The sequence below is a fragment of the Nematostella vectensis genome, chromosome 5, assembly GCF_932526225.1.
Source record: "Nematostella vectensis chromosome 5, jaNemVect1.1, whole genome shotgun sequence".
In the NCBI taxonomy this organism is placed as follows: Eukaryota; Metazoa; Cnidaria; class Anthozoa; order Actiniaria; family Edwardsiidae; genus Nematostella; species Nematostella vectensis.
The window spans coordinates 17,901,687-17,925,649 of record NC_064038.1 but is presented as its reverse complement, the minus strand read 5'-3'; the positions used below and the strand labels follow the sequence as shown (position 1 = coordinate 17,925,649).

Genomic DNA, 23,963 nt, shown 5'->3' with positions numbered 1-23,963 from the left:
AAAAAAAAGTCGTCGCTGAAATCTACAAAACCTTGTTCCATTCAATTTTTACGAGGTAATATATTGACCATTTTATGGTGAAAATCTCGAATTTGCTATACTTTTATAGAGTGAAATAATCACAAAATTGCAACCCTTTCGTATCGGGCGTAGCATCAAACGGACCCCTTTCGGGTGTAGCATCAAACGGACCCCTTTCGGGTGTAGCATCAAACGGGCCCCTTTCGGGTGCAGCATCAAACGGACCCCTTTCGGGTGTAGCATCAAACGGACCCCTTTCGGGTGTAGCATCAAACGGATCCCTTTCGGGTGTAGCATCAAACGGACCCCTTTCGTGTGCCGCATCTCCTCTTAGTAACAGGGCCGTATCAGGGGGTGGGGCACTGGGGGCACGTGCCCCCCAATATTTTCAAAAATTATAAGGAAATGACTAGTAGGGGCGTGGCTGTGCCCCCCATTGTTTTCCTAAAGTTTCTGTATCGTGCCCGCTCTCAAATAACTCTAGGCCTGCCACGGCTATGAGTCAGCATGATAGAGTACCCCCCCCCTTCCTGGTTTCCAATGGCTTTGAAGAAAATCAATCTAATAAACAACAACAGGAAACAAATTGTGCATTTATAAAAATGTGTATACCGTAAATAATCTAAAAAACGCCCGAGGCGTTTATTAAATTTCGAGTTCGATTTTCTGAGTTCAATGGATAGGAGGCGTTTATTATAGAGAGGCGTTCTTTACAAACTATGGATATAGGAGGGTAGGGGGCGTTAAATAGAGAGGGGGCGCAGCAAAATAGATAGGTTTTAGAAACATAAATCTGCGTTGTTGTCGACTTTTTCTTTTAAAGGTTTTATTAATTAATCAACTGTCGACGCAGACCACAAGGTCCGACGCACACCAGCAGATAGAGGCTGTCCGGTCGTTTCTTCCTACGTTTTTCTATTTCTTTCAGTAGTTCATTAAAGTACAACCTGAAACTGATTTCAATCGCCCATTGTGACTTGAGCGGTGTGCATACCAGTCGATTCAAATTCTGGCCTTCTAGCCAGCTAGAAGAAAACCTGTCACCTTCCTATAGTAATTCACAAGGAATCTCGAGAACAAAGACCTGTTTACTCGCTTCCCTTTGACTACGACTCTCCCACAGTTCGTTCGTCTTTTTAGATGCCTGCGAACCACGATAACATCAGTTTGGGAATATGCCCGATAACTTTGGAATTGTCAAAAGATTCGTCAGAGTATTTGGGTGACTATCTTCAACCATCACTGTTTTGTCAGCTTTTTCTCTTACGATTGCAACAGAATTTGGAATCTTTATATTAGTTGCTCCCTCATATGTTCTAAACAGGCCTCGTCTCGGTGTTCGAGGAGTCGTCGGCGCGACATCGGACAGTAGACACTTAGTCGGCGCGGCAGTTGTGTCGCCTTGTTCCTAGAGCCCCTCGGTCAGAAGGTGCACTAGTCCACACCTGGGACGCTCATTGCGCCAGGTCTGGACTAAAAGTTCACACGATCCCCGCCACACATGGTGAATTCGACAGTCGGCGGTAAAGATTTGAATAAAATAACAGGCCCGTAGCCAGGGGGGGTTCGGACCAACCCCTCCACCCCTCCACCCCTCCACCCGGCTTGAAGATCCGCTCAGAGCAAACAAAAATATATAACGTTTGGCTGGAGATATACCGTGCAAATTAATATGTCTTTAAAATAACTATAAAAATCTTTTTATAAAAAATATCTTTATTATTATCACTATATGTTAAAAAAAAACCCTTTTAATTGATTGCCTAATGTTATAAGGCGAGTAGAGGGGTATACCGGAAATTTGCTCATATATCAGGCTACGGGCCTGATATATGAGTAAAATTCGCAAATCGGTGACATGAGAAAGCTAAGATACCTTAAAAAAAACGTTGGTAGATATTTACTTAAAAATAATTAAATGTACGGGTATCAAATTAACGCGAATTTTTTGACAACTTGTGTCAAAACAAATAAAATTAACGCGAATTTGGGCCTAATGTCTTCAAATAAACTTAATTAACGCGGATCCTGAAAAAAATATTTTTTTGGTAATTTGCTGCTCGGAAATATTCCATTAACGAAATACTATTATCATCAAGCATAAAAGCTTTTACGTCTAGAGAGAACAACGACCCAATTGAAAAATTTCCTAACGTGATGAATAAAGACAACTAAACATGTCGCACTCTTTATTAATAAATAGAGTATGGTTTTAAAATTTGTTTAATTCTGTATTCGATCTTTCATAAAATTTCAGTAATAATTAACGTTTAACTTAATTAATGTATTACAAATTAACAATAAACTTAATTAGGATATATTTAATTAACGCGAATTAACGTTAATTTCCTATAATAAGGTATGCTTTCAAAGTGTTTGTGTGCTGGATTGGCGGCTGGTTGATTTTTGAAAGTTTTATCTGGCATCGAAGTAGTTGTATGATGGCCGTTAGCTTTGTCAGCGGCGCCGTCAATGGCTGCCACATAGTTTGTAGCTCCGTGTCTTTGAGTACAAAATCGTTGTGTTGTGTGTCCCACTGGCCACAGGAATTATCTAAGAGGATGGCGAACCCCTCTGCAATGTTTCCAGGGCAGTTTCTATCTGGGAGGTTCCTTCTATGCTGGACTTTCTGGACATACTTCTGGTTAGCCGTTGCGAACGGCCGCCATCTTGCTCCACCGGCCACTCGCATCATTTGACCTCGTATACCAACCTGGAACTTAAATCAATTAGGAAATCTATGCCTAGAGAGCGACTTCCCTCAAATCTATGGCAGAATTTTGGCGAATTGAGGATCCGAAAGCCGGTTAGATCTAAAAAGAAGAAGAAGAAGAAGAAGAAGAAGAAGAAGAAGAAGAAGAAGAAGAAGAAGAAGAAGAAGAAGAAGAAGAAGAAGAAGAATTCAGTGGAATTGACCATGCCGGCACCGGGACCCCTGTGGACAACCACACCACAGGCATACCGAGTCCAATCTAACGGACAGGAAAAAGCGAAACTTCATTCCGACCACCATTGTTGCAAATATGCAATCTCTTTGCCCGGAGTTAGACGAGCTATTTGCCATAACCGAGTCATCTCCAGCTGTCGGCTTAATTTGTCTAACAGAAACCTGGCTCAACGAATCCATCCCTGACTCCACTATTCATATGTCGGGCTACCTGTGTTTTAGGAAAGATCGTGAAGCTCGCCGAGGTGGTGGAATTTGTGTCTACGCTGATTCGCAATTCCCGTGTACGCGTATGACTCAGCATGAGTCGTTGTGGATTACCGTTAAACCGTTCAGGGCTCCCTCGGTGTGTTTCTAACATATTAATTGGTGTCATTTACCACCATCCAGACAATGGTCACACGAACCAACACCTTGTCGAACATATAACTGAGAACTGTGACACCTTTCTCACCGCCCACCCCGATGGCCTGGTAGCGATCACTGGGGATTCCAGTCCCACTAGTACTGGGTTGAAAGTGCAGTGCGTTTCTTAAAGGACTGGCCTGAAACAAATAATCTCCGTGTTGACTAGAGACAATGAAATCCTTGATTGGTATCTCACAAAAAAGCCTAAGTATTTTAAACCTCCTCTCCAACTACCCAAGATCGGTCGCGGAGTTCATTATGCGATTGCAGACACAAATCTCTCCTGTCTTGTATATAGACCTACGGAACCGAATACAGCGGGCGTGCAAATTTGCTCAGGTTAAGTACAATTCAACCAAAGTATCGGCCCTGCAGGAGACTAACATATCCCGGTGGTGGAAGGAGGTGAAAAGTTTGAGTGGTAAGACTCAATCAAGCGAATGGTGGCACCAAATGATTGGCGAAGAAATCCCCTCCGTCGCTGCTCTTGGCGAGAGATTCAATTCATTTCTTCGCGATCTCACCTTTCCCGGCCTGCTGAGGGCTTCTGTTAAATCTCCGCCCCCCCCCGGTGGATTTTAGGTGTTAAACAGGTGTTAATTCCCCCGCGTGACCGCGTTACTTCCCCGGTATGCCCCGGGGGTCGGGGGCTGTCAATTGACTAGTGCATCAATCGTGCCCTCTGCACGCTTGCAGTATTACAGTATGATATTTAGCGTTATCTCTAACAAGACACTATGGGCAACGCTACTAACAAGACGCGCTTCTAAACAGGGATTTTTTTTTTTGTTTCTTATTCGGAACTTTCGACGTAAACGGAACTCTAATACGAAAACTACGACGCTAAATCTACGAACGCTTGCACGTGATACCTCTAACAAGACGCGCTTCTAAACAAGGGGTTTTGTTACTAATCCGGATACTAGGAAGGTTCAACGGAAATTGGATACAAATTGAATCAGAATGTCAAATATGCGTGAAATAACGTAGCACATTTGCGCTTAGTGATGTTGTCGGAGCATTTCACAACGGAATGTTTAATCGCCTTGCGTTTTTTGCAGATTGGAAAGTAAATAAATGGTGATCTTAGTATGATATCCCTACCCCTATAACTAAACAAAATATACTGGTTCCGCTTTTTAGTAATGCCGGTAAAATTAGCTAGCGCAATTCTCTTGCAATCTTCGTTACCCGATACTCTCGTATAATGGGCGTTTCCGATTGGCTATTTTGAAAAATAGTACACAGGCTTCCCGTCTTGCGAGTTACCGTGACGCTCCAAGCGCCTATATGCACTCAGGCTCCTTAGGAGATCAGTACCTACTGAAGATCTGGTCCGTATTTACATCTCGCTGATAAGACCAGTACCTACTAAAGATCTGGTCCGTATTTACATCTCGCTGATAAGATCAGAACCTACTGAAGATCTGGTCCGTATTTACATCGCTGATAAGATCAGTACCTACTGAAGATCTGGTCCGTATTTACATCTCGCTGATAAGATCAGTACCTACTGAAGATCTGGTCCGTATTTACATCTCGCTGATAAGATCAGTACCTACTAAAGATCTGGTCCGTATTTACATCTCGCTGATAAGATCAGTACCTACTGAAGATCTGGTCCGTATTTACATCTCGCTGATAAGATCAGTACCTACTGAAGATCTGGTCCGTATTTACATCTCGCTGATAAGATCAGTACCTACTGAAGATCTGGTCCGTATTTACATCTCGCTGATAAGATCAGTACCTACTAAAGATCTGGTCCGTATTTACATCTCGCTGATAAGATCAGTACCTACTGAAGATCTGGTCCGTATTTACATCTCGCTGATAAGATCAGTACCTACTGAAGATCTGGTCCGTATTTACATCTCGCTGATAAGATCAGTACCTACTAAAGATCTGGTCCGTATTTACATCTCTCTGATAAGATCAGTACCTACTGAAGATCTGGTCCGTATTTACATCTCGCTGATAAGATCAGTACCTACTGAAGATCTGGTCCGTATTTACATCTCGCTGATAAGATCAGTACCTACTGAAGATCTGGTCCGTATTTACATCTCGCTGATAAGATCAGTACCTACTAAAGATCTGGTCCGTATTTACATCTCGCTGATAAGATCAGTACCTACTGAAGATCTGGTCCGTATTTACATCTCGCTGATAAGATCAGTACCTACTGAAGATCTGGTCCGTATTTACATCTCGCTGATAAGATCAGTACCTACTGAAGATCTGGTCCGTATTTACATCTCGCTGATAAGATCAGTACCTACTAAAGATCTGGTCCGTATTTACATCTCTCTGATAAGATCAGTACCTACTGAAGATCTGGTCCGTATTTACATCTCGCTGATAAGGTCAGTACCTACTGAAGATCTGGTCCGTATTTACATCTCGCTGATAAGGTCAGTATTTACATCTCGCTGATAAGGTCAGTACCTACTGAAGATCTGGTCCGTATTTACATCTCGCTGATAAGGTCAGTACCTACTAAAGATCTGGTCCGTATTTACATCTCGCTGATAAGGTCAGTATTTACATCTCGCTGATAAGGTCAGTATTTACATCTCGCTGATAAGGTCCGTATTTACATCTCGCTGATAAGGTCAGTACCTACTGAAGATCTGGTCCGTATTTACATCTCGCTGATAAGGTCAGTACCTACTGAAGATCTGGTCAGTATTTACATCTCGCTGATAAGGTCAGTCTTAGAATACGCCTCGCCCATATGGTCAGCCCTGCCGGTCTACCCTGAACATGTTATTGAGGGTGTACAACGTAGAGCCCTTCGCATTATATACTCCCTGGCTTGAGTTATCAGGTTGCTCTGGAAGTAACTGGCCTGCAGAACATCTACACGCGGCGTGTCATAAGTTTCTTCTGTCCGCGCGCGAGTCAGAGCCCTTGAAATCCGTGCTAAGCGCGCATGGTATCCACTATCTTGGGTATTCTCTCAGGTCAGGAAGTACCAATGCTCTCACTCCAAGGCCTCGCACAAACAGACTAATGCCTAGTGCACACTAGCAACATAACAACATAACGACATGGGCACTCGCACTATGTTTAGCCCGACATAACGACATGGACATAATGACATAAAAGAAAAAACAAGATAAGAGTGCGCGCGCCCATGTCGTTATGTCGATATGTTGCTAGTGTGCACTAGGCATAAGCGATTTTTGTACTTCTAAATTTAATTTATAAATCTATATATGTAAACGTAACTTGTTAGTGCTATGTGTTCTGACTGATGCCTCTTATTCAGTTTATTGTAAATGAACTGCCAAAGGTCTTCAATAATGCCTAGTGCACACTAGCAACATAACAACATAACGACATGGGCACTCGCACTATGTTTAGCCCGACATAACGACATGGACATAATGACATAAAAGAAAAAACATGTTTTTTCTCTTATGTCGTTATGCCCATGTCGTTATGTCGAGGATAAGAGTGCGCGCGCCCATGTCGTTATGTCGTTATGTCCATGTCGTTATGTCGATATGTCCATGTCGTTATGTCCATGTCGTTATGTCGTTATGCCCATGTCGTTATTTCGAGGATAAGAGTGCGCGCGCCCATGTCGTTATGACGTTATGTCCATGTCGTTATGCCCATGTCGTTATGTCCATGTCGTTATGTCGTTATGTCCATGTCGTTATGTCGTTATGTTCATGTCGTTATGTCGTTATGTCCATGTCGTTATGTCGTTATGTCCATGTCGTTATGTCGTTATGTCCATGTCGTTATGTCCATGTCGTTATGTCCATGTCATTATGTCCATGTCGTTATGTCGTTATGTCCATGTCGTTATGTCGTTATATCCATGTCGTTATGTCCATGTCGTTATGTCGTTATGTCCATGTCGTTGTGTCGTTATTTCCATGTCGTTATGTCGTTATATCCATGTCGTTATGTCGTTATGTCCATGTCGTTATGTCCATGTCGTTATGTCCATGTCGCTATGTCCATGTCGTTATGTCCATGTCGTTATGTCGTTATGTCCATGTCGTTATGTCGTTATGTCCATGTCGTTATGTCGTTATGTCCATGTCGTTATGTCCATGTCGTTATGTCGTTATGTCCATGTCGTTATGTCGTTATGTCCATGTCGTTATGTCCATGTCGTTATGTCGTTATGTCCATGTCGTTATGTCGATAGTGTGCACTAGGCATAACATATAAATTCCCCCATACAGCATTGGGCTGCCTGTGGTGTTCACGGTTCTACTGGTCTACTGTGATTATTGTTATTTTCATAACTATCTTTTCTTATCTCTCGGACAGACCTTTCTGAAAAGCACTCAAATATGAGAGAATTTTCTCGTAAAATCGTTTTATTTTCATTTGTATTACCTTTGTCATATTTTCTTACGACTCGAGTGGTCGAGTTCCGCCACAGGTAACCCGAGTCACTAGGTGTATCAATAAATTACGTTGTGTGATTGAAATAAGCCGTTCACTTTACTACGAAATAAAATCGTTAAACTCCCAATAATACTCTGACTAGACAGTGGGGTCTTAAATATAGTCTGGGTTAAGTTTCAAGCCATATGGGCCGGCATTTCGAGAGTTAGGTTGTTCTGTTTCCCCTTGTATTCCGCGTGATCATATGACGTGCAGGCATGTGTCACGGTAGTCTGATCAACATGTGACATATTCACCAGCGACATCACCTGGTCTGGATCCAGAAGCCAAATAATAATGCGACTTCACACTTTGCAAAACTAATATCGCTCATTTTACATTAATAAATTCAAAAACTCTACTTGATTAACAGCTTATAATATTCCAAAAATAGCAGTGAATAATCCGTTAGAAGTTTACCGTTTGAATTCCTAAACACCATTGTTACAAACAAAGAGATTGCTTATTACCATATGTCAATCATTGTTTAAACTGCATTTCCTTAGTTTCGGGACGCACACTAGCTTGCTAACGATGGCGGCCGTTGCAGCGCTTGTGGCGAGCTTTGCTCTAATTTTACAACAAATTTCTACAAATTTAGCGAATCCTTCTCAAGGAACGGCTAACGTGGCTTTCATGAAGCAAGCTGAAGCTCAAATAACTTGCGGGTTACGAGCGAGAGAGAAGTATTTTGCAGTCTCGCAAATGAGTCAGTCTCCTAGGAATCGTGTAGAGTCGACTTGTGATGCTTACGATCCAGAACTTTCACACAACGCGTCGAATTTAGTTGATAACAACGAGTCAACTTGGTGGCAAAGTACAGCGAGTGTTGGTACAGCCAACATCACTATCCGTCTGACAGGGCCTGCATTCAAGGTGAGATCCATTTCACAACGATCGCGTCGAGTTCTCGAAAAGCACCAGTCAATAACATGAAAACAGCTGAGGATTTTGCATAAACCTAAATGTGCTGACAAAAAAAAAACCATCCCCCTCTATTCAGTGTGTTTAATATTTGGTTTGGTTCCTGGTGCTAGAATTGAGTTGTCGTCGCTTTATTTTCATTTTTAATGCTCTGCGGTTTGATGCATTCAAAATTCAAATTCCTTTGCGTTTCCGTCTACGGTTTTAAAACAACTTTAATGAATTCTACTTCGCAATTCAATATTTCCTAAGTCAAGAAAGTATGGCTCTTGACTGCTAATGATAAATATTCTTCTTATGATTGCGAGAGCTCGAACTTGCTTTATCATGAATACCATCGCTAGCACTCAAATGGTTTATCGCCTGGGAAGCCATATCGTAGCAACAGTGCTTGTCGACCATAACATGGCGCTACAAAAAAACCTTCCTACTCCACACACTAGAAGTCTCTTAAACCTTCACAAACTCTTAGTCTCTTAACTATTTGGCTTTTCTATATATAGTATTCGTGAAAATGTCGTGTTTTATAAACGTTTTTTATCAATACAGATGTCCCATGGCAATTTTAAAGTCTCCATGCGATTGTTTACACAATGTGTTTGCTGAAAGAAGGGTGCTTTCTTGGGTGCTTTCAGTTTATTAACTATTTTTTTTTATAAAAGTGGGCCTACTTTATCGCGATTTCTTGAGAGTTTTTATTTCTGATAAGTATTTTAAAAGGTGAGTGGGAATGGTTCATCTGTCAGGATGTAATTGGTTCCAAAGATGTCAACAAGAGATTTAGAGAATAAAATTCCGGATAATTAAACTTTTTGTTTTGTTTCATGTAGTTTTGATTACTACAAAAAGCAAAAAATAATTGTTATTATGAAATATTTATCTTTTATATAGCAATCCAATTTACTTGTGATTCATACTTGTTTTATTAAAGAATAAAGGTTCATATACAGTACTAATACATTATATCATATAAGGTATCAAGTAAGTATTAAAAAAGTGTTGGATTAATGTGGTACCTATTGTTTAAGGGCTTTTTATGTTTCAGTCGTGGCTGCATTTCTTTCTCTGCTTGTGATAGGAGAGGGGGGGAGGTCATTATGTTGATATAATGCCTATTCCTAAGATTTTATTAATAAAAAGTTGTCATTTTTATCTTATTATTTTAGCAATTTTATGTGGACACAATCCAAATCAAATTTGGAGAATATTACCGCCCACGCCAGATGGCACTGAAAAAGTCCATTAATAATGGGCAGAGCTTCGATGACTGGCATTACTTTGTATCTTACCCTGACCCAGACAAGCAATGTAAAGAGAAATTTGATGAGACTCTCCAGACGCAACCCAGCAAAGAAAATGATGTCCTCTGCACTGGTTATCCAGATGTGAACTCACAATCAATAGGTCAAGTGGTAAGAGTAACCATGGAAACCTGACATAAAGTATGGGTTGGAACTGGGGAGTGCATGCCGTCATAACATAGTCATTTTATTGAAAAAAAAGTAAACTTCTTGCATATGATACCTGTATTTATGGCTGTGCACCCCCTCCTTTCCTTGGTCTATCCTGACTTCATGTCTAAAAACCTTCAATGTCACTTGATTTAGAGAAGGACCTCTCCCACCCATTATGGCGTCCTTGACTTTGAGGACCCATGTTTGTTTTCCCAGATAGATGAATAGACTAGGTGAATGAATAACAATGGCTTTTTGTTTGTAGGTTGAGTGGAAACCACATTTTCTGAGAGGGCAGCTTGAGAACCCCTCACAAAAACTCTTGGTAAGTAATATGTAACTATCCAGAAACTTTAAGCAAAAGTACTTTTGGTGGGTAAAACCTGTCAACCTCTGAATATCTCAAGTCTTGAGAATTTTTTGGGGGAGGGGTGGGGTATATTCATTTTTTGGGGGGAGGAGTAGGTTTAACCTTGCAGGTGTTTGCAGTATAGAAAGCTCTCACGAACAAATCCACTTATAGATCTCATGAGGGTGTTAGATAAATTGCGCTATGCAAGGGAATTATTGTTTAAAATATTTTAATAGAAAATAGGCAAAAAGACAATTTTGTATAGAATATTTTTTGCAAGGGAATGCTATGCAAGGGAACTATTGTTTCAAATATTTTGATAGAAAATAGGCAAAATGACAATGACGAGAGCGGGAGAAGGGGTCCAAAATCTTGAGACTCCTGCTGAATGCAGGAGAGTTGACATGTATGGTAATATGTAATCCAGAAACCTTAAGCAAAAGTTTTTTTGGTAGTTGGTGTTTTGGTAGTTTTAAGTCCTGGCGTGCAGTTCCCAAATAGGCTACCCTGGGTGCAAGGCTGTTTTTCACCAGGCTATGCCTTCTCATCTCTGTTCACCCATTCAAGCGTGGCACATGACATGGAGGGTACAAGTGAGATTAATTGAGCATTGACTATACGGTTTAGCCTTCTTCTTTGGTAAGCCCTTCCACGTAATTGTAAATTTGACTATGTTGCTCCATAGGAATGGATTAATGTCACTGACATAAGACTTGAGTTTATAACAATGGAGAGAGTCTTTGATGTTCTAGCTGCTAAATGGGTAAGTTTTAATTTCTCGCTTATATGGTAGAACCCCATTAATGCCAACACTCAAGGGAAATAAAAAGAGGATGAAGTTCATACAGATATCCGTGATGATGGAGTGTGGATTTTTGCTCATTAACAAGAAACAGCAAAATTAAAATGTTGAAAATTTGGAGTTCTATTTGATAAGAGCATGCAGCTCTTTATTAAGAAAATCATCATCTTTCAAAATGCCCTTCACCACAGAATTGACATAAGATACACATTATGTCTTGTAGCAACTAATCACACCCTCTATAGCTAGGGATCATGGTTACTGTGATATTTGTAATAAGCCTGACCTGTTTCTTTTCTCAGCATCATTATGCTGTAAGTGAAGTCAGGGTGTTTGGCTTCTGTGCGTGTAACGGACAAGGCACAGGTTGCAAGTTCAACAGCACAGTGGGAGATTTTCAGTGCGTCTGTCAGCCTGGTTCCTGTGGTTATTACTGCGATGAGTGTTGTCCAGCATATAATCAGTATCCATGGAAAAAAGGGGGTAAAGGACCCCTTATAGTGGATACCGCAGCTGCATGTCAACGTAAGTGATCATTACATTAGGTTTTATTTTATAGATTTGTTTATTAGGTGTCCATTTAAGCTAAACTAACTTTGGGGGTGAGCGCACAAAGACAAGGCAAGGCCTAGAAATAGGGGGGTGGGGTGGGTGGACATCTTTTTGCTATCTTACCTAGCCCACTCTTCTGTCCCCATTTTTTTTTTTGCCTCTTGTCCCCAAGCTCTCTTGCCCCAAAGCTTTGACCCAGAGCATCACCAGGAATGCATTCAGCCGAGAACCAAATAATTTGAATCAGTCATGTCTGGGACATCACACAAAGTAATCAGTCATGTCTGGGACATCACACAAAGTAATCAGTCATGTCTGGGACATTACACATAGTAATCAGTCATGTCTGGGACATCACACATAGTAATTTATCTACACCTTCCTTTTGCCACACCAATATTCAGCTGTCTTCTCAACTGATCTATACTCTCAACTTTTCTTTGCAGCTTGTAACTGTCATGATCATAGCTTTGTCTGTGTGTATAATGAGACTGTGGCAAGGATGAACGCAAGTCTAGACATGAGCAGACAGTATTCAGGTGGCGGCGTGTGCCAAGACTGCAAACACAACACAGAAGGGATCAACTGCGAAAGGTGCCGACCGCTGTACTACAGGCCTGAAAATAGAAGTCAGAATGCAGTCGATGCCTGTGAATGTACGTAAAACCTGTGTGATTATGCAGATATTCTAATCCAAGCCCTTGTCTTGTTTGGGATTAGTGCATAGTCTTAGTTTTTAGTCCAAGGCTGTAACAGCGGGTGGGGCACTGGGGGCACATGCCCACCCCCTAATATTGATTAATATAGGTGCCCCCCAATGATTTCTGTATTGTCCCTCACCCAATCTTAGGTAAGTGGCCTGTAGTAATAGGTTTTTATCTTCCCCACTGAAGATAAATAACGTGCCGCTGGGGGTCAGAGTTAGCCGTTTGAGCCAATGCAAATGCATCCAATTGAAGAAGGGATACATAGTTTATGTATCCCTGTGTATTCAACAACTAGAGGTCTATCACAAATCCTCAATTCTGATTGGCTGATTACACTGCTCTTCAGAACTGCAGATGCCATCAAATGAAGGGAGGGGGAGGAGGCATATTGCACCAAACAGCCAAAAATAGCAAATACCATAATAATGCTTAAAAGAAAAATATGCCTTAAAGAATGTGGATCAACCATTCCTTTGTTATTGTTTATCATTGAAAATAAGACAGTTTATTCACAAGGAAACTTTAAAATCTACACAATCTACAAATGAATTTTCATAAGTTATTAACAATATTTGATTGAAATTATCTTTGTTACTCGCTTGAATTAGCCGATGGAAATGGATGCTTTGTGTGACTTGGCATTGAGCGGGAGCATAAAATGGCGGCGTGAAAAATGTCAAAATTAACAGATTTGAAGTGAATACCACGAATTCCTTCCACCCTTTCTGTCCAATGCATTCTCCGTCAGTTGAACCAAGTGTCTACACCGCATAGAATGCAATGATGACAATGATGACAATGATGACAATGATGACAATGATGACAATGATGACTCACCTTTTCAGAGCATTGTCTGTGTGTTTTAAATATTCCACCCTTCTAAATGGTTAAATTATCTGTGTGTTTTATATCCACCCCTCTAGTAAATGTCTAAATGATCAGTGTGTATATTCCACCCCTCTGAGTATTCAAATGTTTCAGCGTGCAACTGCAGCGAGGCTGGCTCAAGAGACCACGCCCTTCCAGGAGTGCTTCACCTGGACTGTCTGCGTGACGTAAACGTGTCAGAGACGATGGTTAGTAACCGCTGATGGATCAAGGTTGAGGGAGGGTTGGGGGGAGGAGGGAGGAGCCCGTGGGAGAGTGGGGCTCATTTTATAGGAACGGGAGTGAAATTGTTTACGTGCTTTGGATCTTTCATTTGACACACCTCTTTTGCGCACTCTTCATTTAAACTTCATGAAAAATACTAGGCCTGTATAATGTTGCACATCATGAAAACCTGATTAGCTTCAGGCCTTACGTATCTTTCAAGGGTGTTATGGGGGGTCGTTTTTCTATAGGGAATTCTAGGGTGTTATGGGGGGGCTTTCGGGTATAAATTTTACACCAAGGGTTTATTTCTTCCATCTTGCACGAATCCCTTCTGCAGTTCTTGCTTCGTTGGATTGTCTGTTATACTCGCATATACATTTATTATAACAAAATCTAAACTGACATCATGATAACGTTATTTTTAATCTTTAAGAAACCTGGAGATTGCTTTTGCAAGAACAACACGATGGGCCGAAGATGCCATCTCTGCAAACCAGGCTTCTTCAATCTTACTTCTAATAATCCTTTAGGCTGTCAAGGTAATATCTGTTACCACTCGGGAATGGCTCTATTAATGGTACTACTCGGAGATAACCCATAATTTCTCGAAATTTAAAAAATAGTCATACTGTACTTCATTTATCAAATTTCCAAAACCAGTCTGTACTTCATTTATCAAATTTCCAAAACCAGTTTTTGGAAATGGATGCTTCATTACAGTCTGCTTGGATGGCCACTTTCCGGCTGACAGAGCCTTTTCTCTTGTATCTTCAGTGTGTGACTGTGACACGGCTGGCGCGCGCAACTCGTCCAACATCTGCGAAGGAGACGCTCATGGTCAATGCCCGTGTAAACAGAACGTGCAAGGTCTGCGCTGCGATACGTGTAACAACACGTACTACGGGCTAAGCAGACAAGACACGCACGGCTGCCGGCGTAAGTAGAAAGCTAGATCCACGGTCAGTGATCCACGCGCATGGCTAGGGACGGCGCATAGGGCACGGTCAGTGATCCACGCGCATGGCTAGTGACGGCGCATAGGGCACGGTCAGTGACCAACGCGCATGGCTAGGGACGGCGCATAGAGCATGGTCAGTGATCCACGCGCATGGCTAGGGACGGCGCATAGAGCATGGTCAGTGATCCACGCGCATGGCTAGGGACGGCGCATAGGGCACGGTCAGTGACCCACGCGCATGGCTAGGGACGGCGCATAGGGCACGGTCAGTGATCCACGCGCATGGCTAGGGACGGCGCATAGGGCACGGTCAGTGATCCACGCGCATGGCTAGGGACGGCGCATAGGGCACGGTCAGTGATCCACGCGCATGGCTAGGGACGGCGCATAGGGCACGGTCAGTGATCCACGCGCATGGCTAGGGACGGCGCATAGGGCACGGTCAGTGATCCACGCGCATGGCTAGGGACGGCGCATAGGGCACGGTCAGTGACCCACGCCCATGGCTAGGGACGGCGCATAGGGCACGGTCAGTGGTCCCATCAGATAAGGTGTCCCGTTAGATATTGTCTCCGGTTAGATGTGGTGTCCTGTTAGACGTGGTGTCCCGTTAGATAGTGTTTTAGCCCACCATATCTATCGGGTGTTTGTTTTATCTTTTCTATTGCAGTTCCTTGGAATTACATTACATATTACATATTTTATTTTTCACAGTAAAGGTTACAGATTTTTGGGAAAAAAGATTACAGTTAAAAACAACTGCAAACAAAAGCAAAACCAACAACAACAAAAAACAAGCATTGGCAGTTTATTCTAAATTAAATTGTTTTTTGGAGAGAAACTCTTTTGCTTTCTTAGGAAAGTCATGACGTGAAGATTTTAGATAACAGGGAATTTCTTGCCAGAGATTTACAGCTAGTGATTGTACTGTTTGTTTGTCAATGTTTGCCAATGGAATAATCTTGTTTGCTGTTTTCATGTCCAAAGCCTGTCTTTGTGACTATGGTGGCTCTTCAAGCCCCGTCTGTAACAAGACCGATGGTCAGTGCAAGTGCTTGCCAAATATTGATGGCAGGCAGTGCGACAGGTAATCCATGCGACAACTAAAGGCTCGTTTTCTTATGACCGCATTGCGATCGTGTGCGGTCATATGGAAAGCATATGGAAAACTTACCGTAAGCCCTGTGATTCATTTTTTTTGTGATAAACATTTTCTTTTATCAACCATGTTTGACCAAATCAAGTAAAGCCTTTCTAAAAAAATGAAAAACTGCTAATATTGTTATTGCGTGTCGCGGGTGATGATCGCGAGTGAGTGAGTGAATTAATAAATAACGCCGCCATTTTACGCCCCGATGAACACAAAACATCCATTTCCATCGGCGGGATGCTTTCCATGAAATATCATTAATAAGGTATTAAACTTCAATCGTGGGTGGTTATTTTAATATTTTCTTCCATAAACCGATATATTTTCAATTGTAAACAATAACAAAGGAGTAGTTGATTGATATTTTTTAAAGTATTTAACCCGCTTTAGCTTCTCAAGCCTAGAAGGCGCTTTAGTATTTATATCTTTTCTTTCCGTATTCTTCCCAGACCTTTAGTATTTATATCTTTTCTTTCCGTATTCTTCCTAGACCTTTAGTATTTATATACTTTCTTTCCCTATTCTTCCTAGACCTTTAGATGAATACTACTTCCCTGATCTTCATTTCATTGGTGCGGATTTCTCACACCAGGTATGTTAAACATGTCTTCATGAAAACCTAAAAGCATGCTCTACCGCGCATGCACCAATCTCGTTCCCAGATCCCAGTATAATTGTGCCAGCGATAAGTTACAAGGCCCTGGGATAATCCTAGGGCGATTCTTATTGGCTCTCCAGCTTGTTTCAGTGAGCACGCGCAAATAAAACGTAAGTGAATAGAACAATGGAAAAGCTTTACGACGCTTGTCACACATTATTCTGTCATTACCTGTTTTGAAAATAAAATTGCAGAGAAAACTCCCACAAACCAGTGTATACATTTAAAATCAATTTTTTTAATTGCTGCTACAAACGTTTAGTACCTTACAATAATCATTTGTAGCTTTTGGGGTTTTACAACATAGAGGGAAGACTTGCGTAAAGCTTGTGGGAAATTACGGGAAATGTGGAAGCGCGCGAAGTCGTAATATATATGCCGGTCATGTTCTCGGCGGAATAACTCTTTGAAAAAGTTCTGCGGTATGTGTTGGCTCCTTGACAAGAGACAACTCGAGGCAAATATAAAGTATTTACATCGTGAAGTAATAGAGTCCTCACATGCCTGGGCACGGAAATCATGCGTGAGCAAAGCTTTTCAATCTTGTCCTCCATTGAAGCATTCAAGGGCAAAATCAGTAAAATAATAGAACTGGATTTGCGCTCTCCTTTAGACACAAACAAATCGTGGGTGAATCCAAGCACTTCGTGAATTAGGAATGCTTTACCATTACCGGTTGGCAATATATACACCAAAGCCATCCTTTCTATAAACGATGATTGACTTCAAAATCTGGGATTGGATTTCTTTTATCATAAAATCTTCGACTTTCCCTATTTGTCATTCGCGATTTCGATCGATCAGTGAAAACGAACTACTCGTCGAACAACTGTTGGTAAAAAAAATGATTATCCAAGAGCCTTGTACCTCAAAGGTACGTGGGCACGAGATTACCATTTCGCTTGTTTACATCGCGCGCTTTTAGTGAATGACGTCATCCTTTTGGAAAGGTTCTGTTTTCGGTCCTGGTACTTGGCACCCATTTAGCAAAAAGGTTGCGATATATAGGACTAAGGGAAAAGGTCTCGCAAGATCAAAACACGCTTATAGAATAGACGCCAGCCAGCAAGTTCGAGAGTCCCGCCAGCATACAAAGTGTGTTCACGGTTTTTTGTGTATAGAAAAGCGAAGTGGGTCAATCCTCTGTCTCCTGGGTAACCTCGTTCACAGTCGTCGATAGAACAAACAAGACATCGGGGAGTTTCTCCCTCGTCATCTCCTACCAATCAGCGACCCGACAGGAGGTGACCGGGTCCGTCACCTCCCCTGAGGGGACGACCACCCAGCAAGTCACCCTACCCCCCTGCAATCAGACTTGCCATCAAAACCTCTCCGTGTTCGGCGAAATGAGCCTCACTGGTAAAGTGACCGTGAATGTCACTGCTGCGAATGATGATTTCCGCGGTGTTCGCGCCTCTGTGGTGCCAAGGGAGTTTTACGAAGCTAGCGCACTGGGTGATAGACGTGACGCGTTTATTGGTAACTGCAGTGTCACGACTAACAGTGTTAGAGTCGGGGAAGATGCTGAGGATTTGTGCAAAGCTGGAGTTTTCACTCTTACCACAGACTACCTTGGCCAAGCCTTGGGTAAGTGCAGAAAGACGTAAGTGCAACACTTCTAATAGCAGGACAGTGGAGCGGAGAAAGAGGAAAGCTCCCCGTATATTTTGGCAATGTTTACACTAGTGTTGGGTAATGTTTTCATCAGAATTTCTATTCATTCCTCTTTCAAGTCTTGTTTCATTTCTTTGTTCTCTGTTCTAGCCTGCGAGTGCAACCGCGTAGGCTCAGTGAACCTGACATGTCAGAAATATGCCGGCCAGTGCCACTGTAAGCCTGGTGTTACCGGACGCAAGTGTGACCAGTGTCAACAGGGATTCTACAACTTGACTACGACAGGGTGTTCAGGTACGCCATCATCACCATCATCAACTATTATCATTACCATCACTGTCATTTTCATCATTGTTATCACCATAACCATCGTCGCTGGATTTTCCTGAAAATTTTAATAGGCCATCACCATCCACTTTGTAGCGAAGGTCAACGTGTCACATGATATGACACTTGTAGCGAAGGTCAACGTGTCACATGACATGACACTTGTAGCGAAGGTCAACGTGCCACATGATATGACACTTGTAGCGAAGGTCAACATGTCACATGATATATATGTCACTTGTAGCGAAGGTCAACGTGTCACATGATATGACACTTGTAGCGAAGGTCAACGTGTCACATGATATGACACTTGTAGCGAAGGTCAACGTGTCACATGAAATGACACTTGTAGCGAAGGTCAACATGTCACATGATATATATGTCACTTGTAGCGAAGGTCAACGTGTCACATGATATGACACTTGTAGCGAAGGTCAACGTGTCACATGATATGACACTTGTAGCGAAGGTCAACGTGTCACATGAAATGACACTTGTAGCGAAGGTCAACATGTCACATGATATGTCACTTGTAGCGAAGGTCAACGTGTCACATGAAATGACACTTGTAGCGAAGGTCAACGTGTCACATGATATGACACTTGTAGCGAAGGTCAACGTGTCACATGAAATGACACTTGTAGCGAAGGTCAACATGTCACATGATATGTCACTTGTAGCGAAGGTCAACGTGTCACATGAAATGACACTTGTAGCGAAGGTCAACGTGTCACATGATATGACACTTGTAGCGAAGGTCAACGGGCACATGATATGACACTTGTTTTCAGTCACACGAGTACGAGTTTCCAAGTCGCGACTGGTTTTTGCTAAGAGGAGCCATTTCACAGTTATGGGGGCCTTAAGACCTCATACCAATGAGAGAGCGCCGAAAAGCACCAGGCGTCAGGAAAACAGACAAGAAAAACATACGCACCTACGCACTAAATCAACAACAAAACAAGTGTAATCTAATGATCGCGCGCATGAGTGTAATCCAATGATCGCGTTATTCTAATCAATGATGTGATGCTTACAGCCTGCAACTGTGCTGCTGATGATAAGGTCTGTGACCACGTGACAGGCCAGTGCAAGTGCCCTACTAACACAGAAGGGAGAATGTGTGACAGGTGTAACGCAACTTACTGGGGATGGAATTCTACTACTGGCTGCCAGGTAAGGTTATACCCTGCCCTCCTTACAATCCTTCCATATTTTAGATGATTTTAGGTGATGTCTGGCATGGGGGCATATTCAGGGGCTCTTGAAGGACGGACAGGTTTAACTCAAAAGTTTGACTGATTTTGCCCTTCAATCCCCATGAGGCCTGCTATTCAGAAATTGGGGCTATTTGTTATCACGCGATTGAGGAAGGCTTTATTACAGAATTGCCTCACACTGACCCCATAATACTACCCTGGTTCCACCTCACACTGACCCCATAATACTACCCTGGTTCCACTTCACACTGACCCCATAATACTACCCTGGTTCCACCTCACACTGACCCCATAATATTACCCTGGTTCCACCTCACACTGACTCCATAATACTACTCTGGTTCCACCTCACACTGACCCCATAATACATCCCTGGTTCCACCTCACACTGACCCCATAATACTACCCTGGTTCCACCTCACACTGACTCCATAATACACCCCTGGTTCCACCTCACACTGACTCCATAATACTACCCTGGTTCCACCTCACACTGACCCATAATACATCCCTGGTTCCACCTCACACTGACCCATAATACTACCCTGGTTCCACCTCACACTGACCCCATAATACTACCCTGGTTCCACCTCACACTGACTACATAATACTACCCTGGTTCCACCTCACACTGACCCATAATACTACCCTGGTTCCACCTCACACTGACCCCATAATACTACCCTGGTTCCACCTCACACTGACCCCATAATACTACCCTGGTTCCACCTCACACTGACTTCATAATACTACCCTGGTTCCACCTCACACTGACCCCATAATACTACCCTGGTTCCACCTCACACTGACTCCATAATACTACCCTGGTTCCACCTCACACTGACCCATAATACTACCCTGGTTCCACCTCACACTGACCCCATAATACTACCCTGGTTCCACCTCACACTGACTCCATAATACTACCCTTGTTCCACCTCACACTGACTCCATAATACTACCCTTGTTCCACCTCACACTGACTCCATAATACTACCCTGGTTCCACCTCACACTGACCCCATAATACTACCCTGGTTCCACCTCACACTGACTCCATAATACTACCCTGGTTCCACCTCACACTGACCCCATAATACTACCCTGGTTATACCTCACACTGACCCCATAATACTACCCTGGTTCAGCCTCACACTGACCCATAATACTACCCTGGTTCCACCTCACACTGACCCCATAATACTACCCTGGTTCCACCTCACACTGACCCATAATACTACCCTGGTTCCACCTCACACTGACCCCATAATACTACCCTGGTTCCACCTCACACTGACCCCATAATATTACCCTGGTTCCACCTCACACTGACCCCATAATACTACCCTGGTTCCACCTCACACTGACCCCATAATACACCCCTGGTTCCACCTCACACTGACCCCATAATACACCCCTGGTTCCACCTCACACTGACCCCATAATACTACCCTGGTTCCACCTCACACTGACTTCATAATACTACCCTGGTTCCACCTCACACTGACCCCATAATACTACCCTGGTTCCACCTCACACTGACTCCATAATACTACCCTGGTTCCACCTCACACTGACCCATAATACTACCCTGGTTCCACCTCACACTGACCCCATAATACTACCCTGGTTCCACCTCACACTGACTCCATAATACTACCCTTGTTCCACCTCACACTGACTCCATAATACTACCCTTGTTCCACCTCACACTGACTCCATAATACTACCCTGGTTCCACCTCACACTGACCCCATAATACTACCCTGGTTCCACCTCACACTGACTCCATAATACTACCCTGGTTCCACCTCACACTGACCCCATAATACTACCCTGGTTATACCTCACACTGACCCCATAATACTACCCTGGTTCCACCTCACACTGACCCATAATACATCCCTGGTTCCACCTCACACTGACCCATAATACTACCCTGGTTCCACCTCACACTGACCCATAATACTACCCTGGTTCCACCTCACACTGACCCCATAATACTACCCTGGTTCCACCTCACACTGACCCCATAATATTACCCTGGTTCCACCTCACACTGACCCCATAATACTACCCTGGTTCCACCTCACACTGACCCCATAATACACCCCTGGTTCCACCTCACACTGACCCCATAATACACCCCTGGTTCCACCTCACACTGACCCCATAATACACCCCTGGTTCCACCTCACACTGACCCCATAATACACCCCTGGTTCCACCTCACACTGACCCCATAATACACCCCTGGTTCCACCTCACACTGACCCCATAATACACCCCTGGTTCCACCTCACACTGACCCCATAATACATCCCTGGTCCCACTTCACACTGACTCCACAATACTACCCTGGTTCCACCTCACACTGACTCCATAATACTACCATGGTTCTACCTCACACTTACCCCATAATACTACCCTGGTTCCACCTCACACTGACCCCATAATACTACCCTGGTTCCACCTCACACTGACTCCATAATACTACCCTGGTTCCACCTCACACTGACCCCATAATACTACCCTTGTTCCACCTCACACTGACCCCATAATACTACCCTGGTTCCACCTCACACTGACTCCATAATACTACCCTGGTTCTACCTCACACTGACTCCATAATACTACCCTGGTTCCACCTCACACTGACTCCATAATACTACCCTGGTTCCACCTCACACTGAACCCATAATACTACCCTGGTTCCACCTCACACTGACCCCATAATACTACCCTGGTTCCACCTCACACTGACCCCATAATACTACCCTGGTTCCACCTCACACTGACTCCATAATACTACCCTGGTTCCACCTCATACTGACCCCATAATACTACCCTGGTTCCACCTCACACTGACCCCATAATACTACCCTGGTTCCACCTCACACTGACCCCATAATACTACCCTGGTTCCACCTCACACTGACCCCATAATACATCCCTGGTTCCACGTCACCACTGACCCCATAATACTACCCTGGTTCCACTTCACACTGACCCCATAATACTACCCTGGTTCCACCTCACACTGACCCCATAATACTACCCTGGTTCCACCTCACACTGACCCCATAATACTACCCTGGTTCCACTTCACACTGACCCCATAATACTACCCTGGTTCCACCTCACACTGACCCCATAATACTACCCTGGTTCCACCTCACACTGACTCCATAATACTACTCTGGTTCCACCTCACACTGACCCCATAATACATCCCTGGTTCCACCTCACACTGACCCCATAATACTACCCTGGTTCCACCTCACACTGACTCCATAATACACCCCTGGTTCCACCTCACACTGACTCCATAATACTACCCTGGTTCCACCTCACACTGACCCATAATACATCCCTGGTTCCACCTCACACTGACCCATAATACTACCCTGGTTCCACCTCACACTGACCCCATAATACTACCCTGGTTCCACCTCACACTGACTACATAATACTACCCTGGTTCCACCTCACACTGACCCATAATACTACCCTGGTTCCACCTCACACTGACCCCATAATACTACCCTGGTTCCACCTCACACTGACCCCATAATACTACCCTGGTTCCACCTCACACTGACTTCATAATACTACCCTGGTTCCACCTCACACTGACCCCATAATACTACCCTGGTTCCACCTCACACTGACTCCATAATACTACCCTGGTTCCACCTCACACTGACCCATAATACTACCCTGGTTCCACCTCACACTGACCCCATAATACTACCCTGGTTCCACCTCACACTGACTCCATAATACTACCCTGGTTCCACCTCACACTGACTCCATAATACATCCCTGGTTCCACGTCACCACTGACCCCATAATACTACCCTGGTTCCACCTCACACTGACCCCATAATACTACCCTGGTTCCACCTCACACTAACTCCATAATACTACCCTGGTTCCACCTCACACTAACTCCATAATACTACCCTGGTTCCACCTCACACTGACCCCATAATACACCCCTGGTTCCACCTCACACTGACCCCATAATACACCCCTGGTTCCACTTCACACTGACCCCATAATACTACCCTGGTTCCACCTCACACTGACTCCATAATACTACCCTGGTTCCACTTCACACTGACCCCATAATACACCCCTGGTTCCACCTCACACTGACCCCATAATACACCCCTGGTTCCACCTCACACTGACTCCATAATACTACCCTGGTTCCACTTCACACTGACCCCATAATACACCCCTGGTTCCACTTCACACTGACCCCATAATACACCCCTGGTTCCACCTCACACTGACTCCATAATACTACCCTGGTTCCACCTCACACTGACCCCATAATACACCCCTGGTTCC

The 23,963-nt window shown here is 43.5% G+C and overlaps 1 protein-coding gene across 1 annotated transcript in view; it reads left to right on the top strand.

Annotated features, from left to right (window-relative positions):
* The first annotated feature begins 8,289 nt into the window (after positions 1–8,289).
* LOC5503087 (laminin-like protein epi-1) overlaps positions 8,290–23,963 on the top strand; it is a 66,071-nt gene continuing 50,397 nt past the window's right edge. Inside the window, exons 1-14 of the mRNA XM_048727682.1 lie at positions 8,290–8,668; positions 9,883–10,128; positions 10,436–10,495; positions 11,208–11,285; positions 11,627–11,849; positions 12,323–12,532; positions 13,565–13,659; positions 14,112–14,217; positions 14,453–14,614; positions 15,624–15,723; positions 16,318–16,378; positions 17,566–18,031; positions 18,209–18,352; positions 19,425–19,561. Of these exons, the coding sequence (XP_048583639.1) occupies positions 8,327–8,668; positions 9,883–10,128; positions 10,436–10,495; positions 11,208–11,285; positions 11,627–11,849; positions 12,323–12,532; positions 13,565–13,659; positions 14,112–14,217; positions 14,453–14,614; positions 15,624–15,723; positions 16,318–16,378; positions 17,566–18,031; positions 18,209–18,352; positions 19,425–19,561 (2,430 nt within the window). The 5' untranslated portion in view covers positions 8,290–8,326. The remainder of the gene's footprint in view (positions 8,669–9,882; positions 10,129–10,435; positions 10,496–11,207; positions 11,286–11,626; positions 11,850–12,322; positions 12,533–13,564; positions 13,660–14,111; positions 14,218–14,452; positions 14,615–15,623; positions 15,724–16,317; positions 16,379–17,565; positions 18,032–18,208; positions 18,353–19,424; positions 19,562–23,963) is intronic.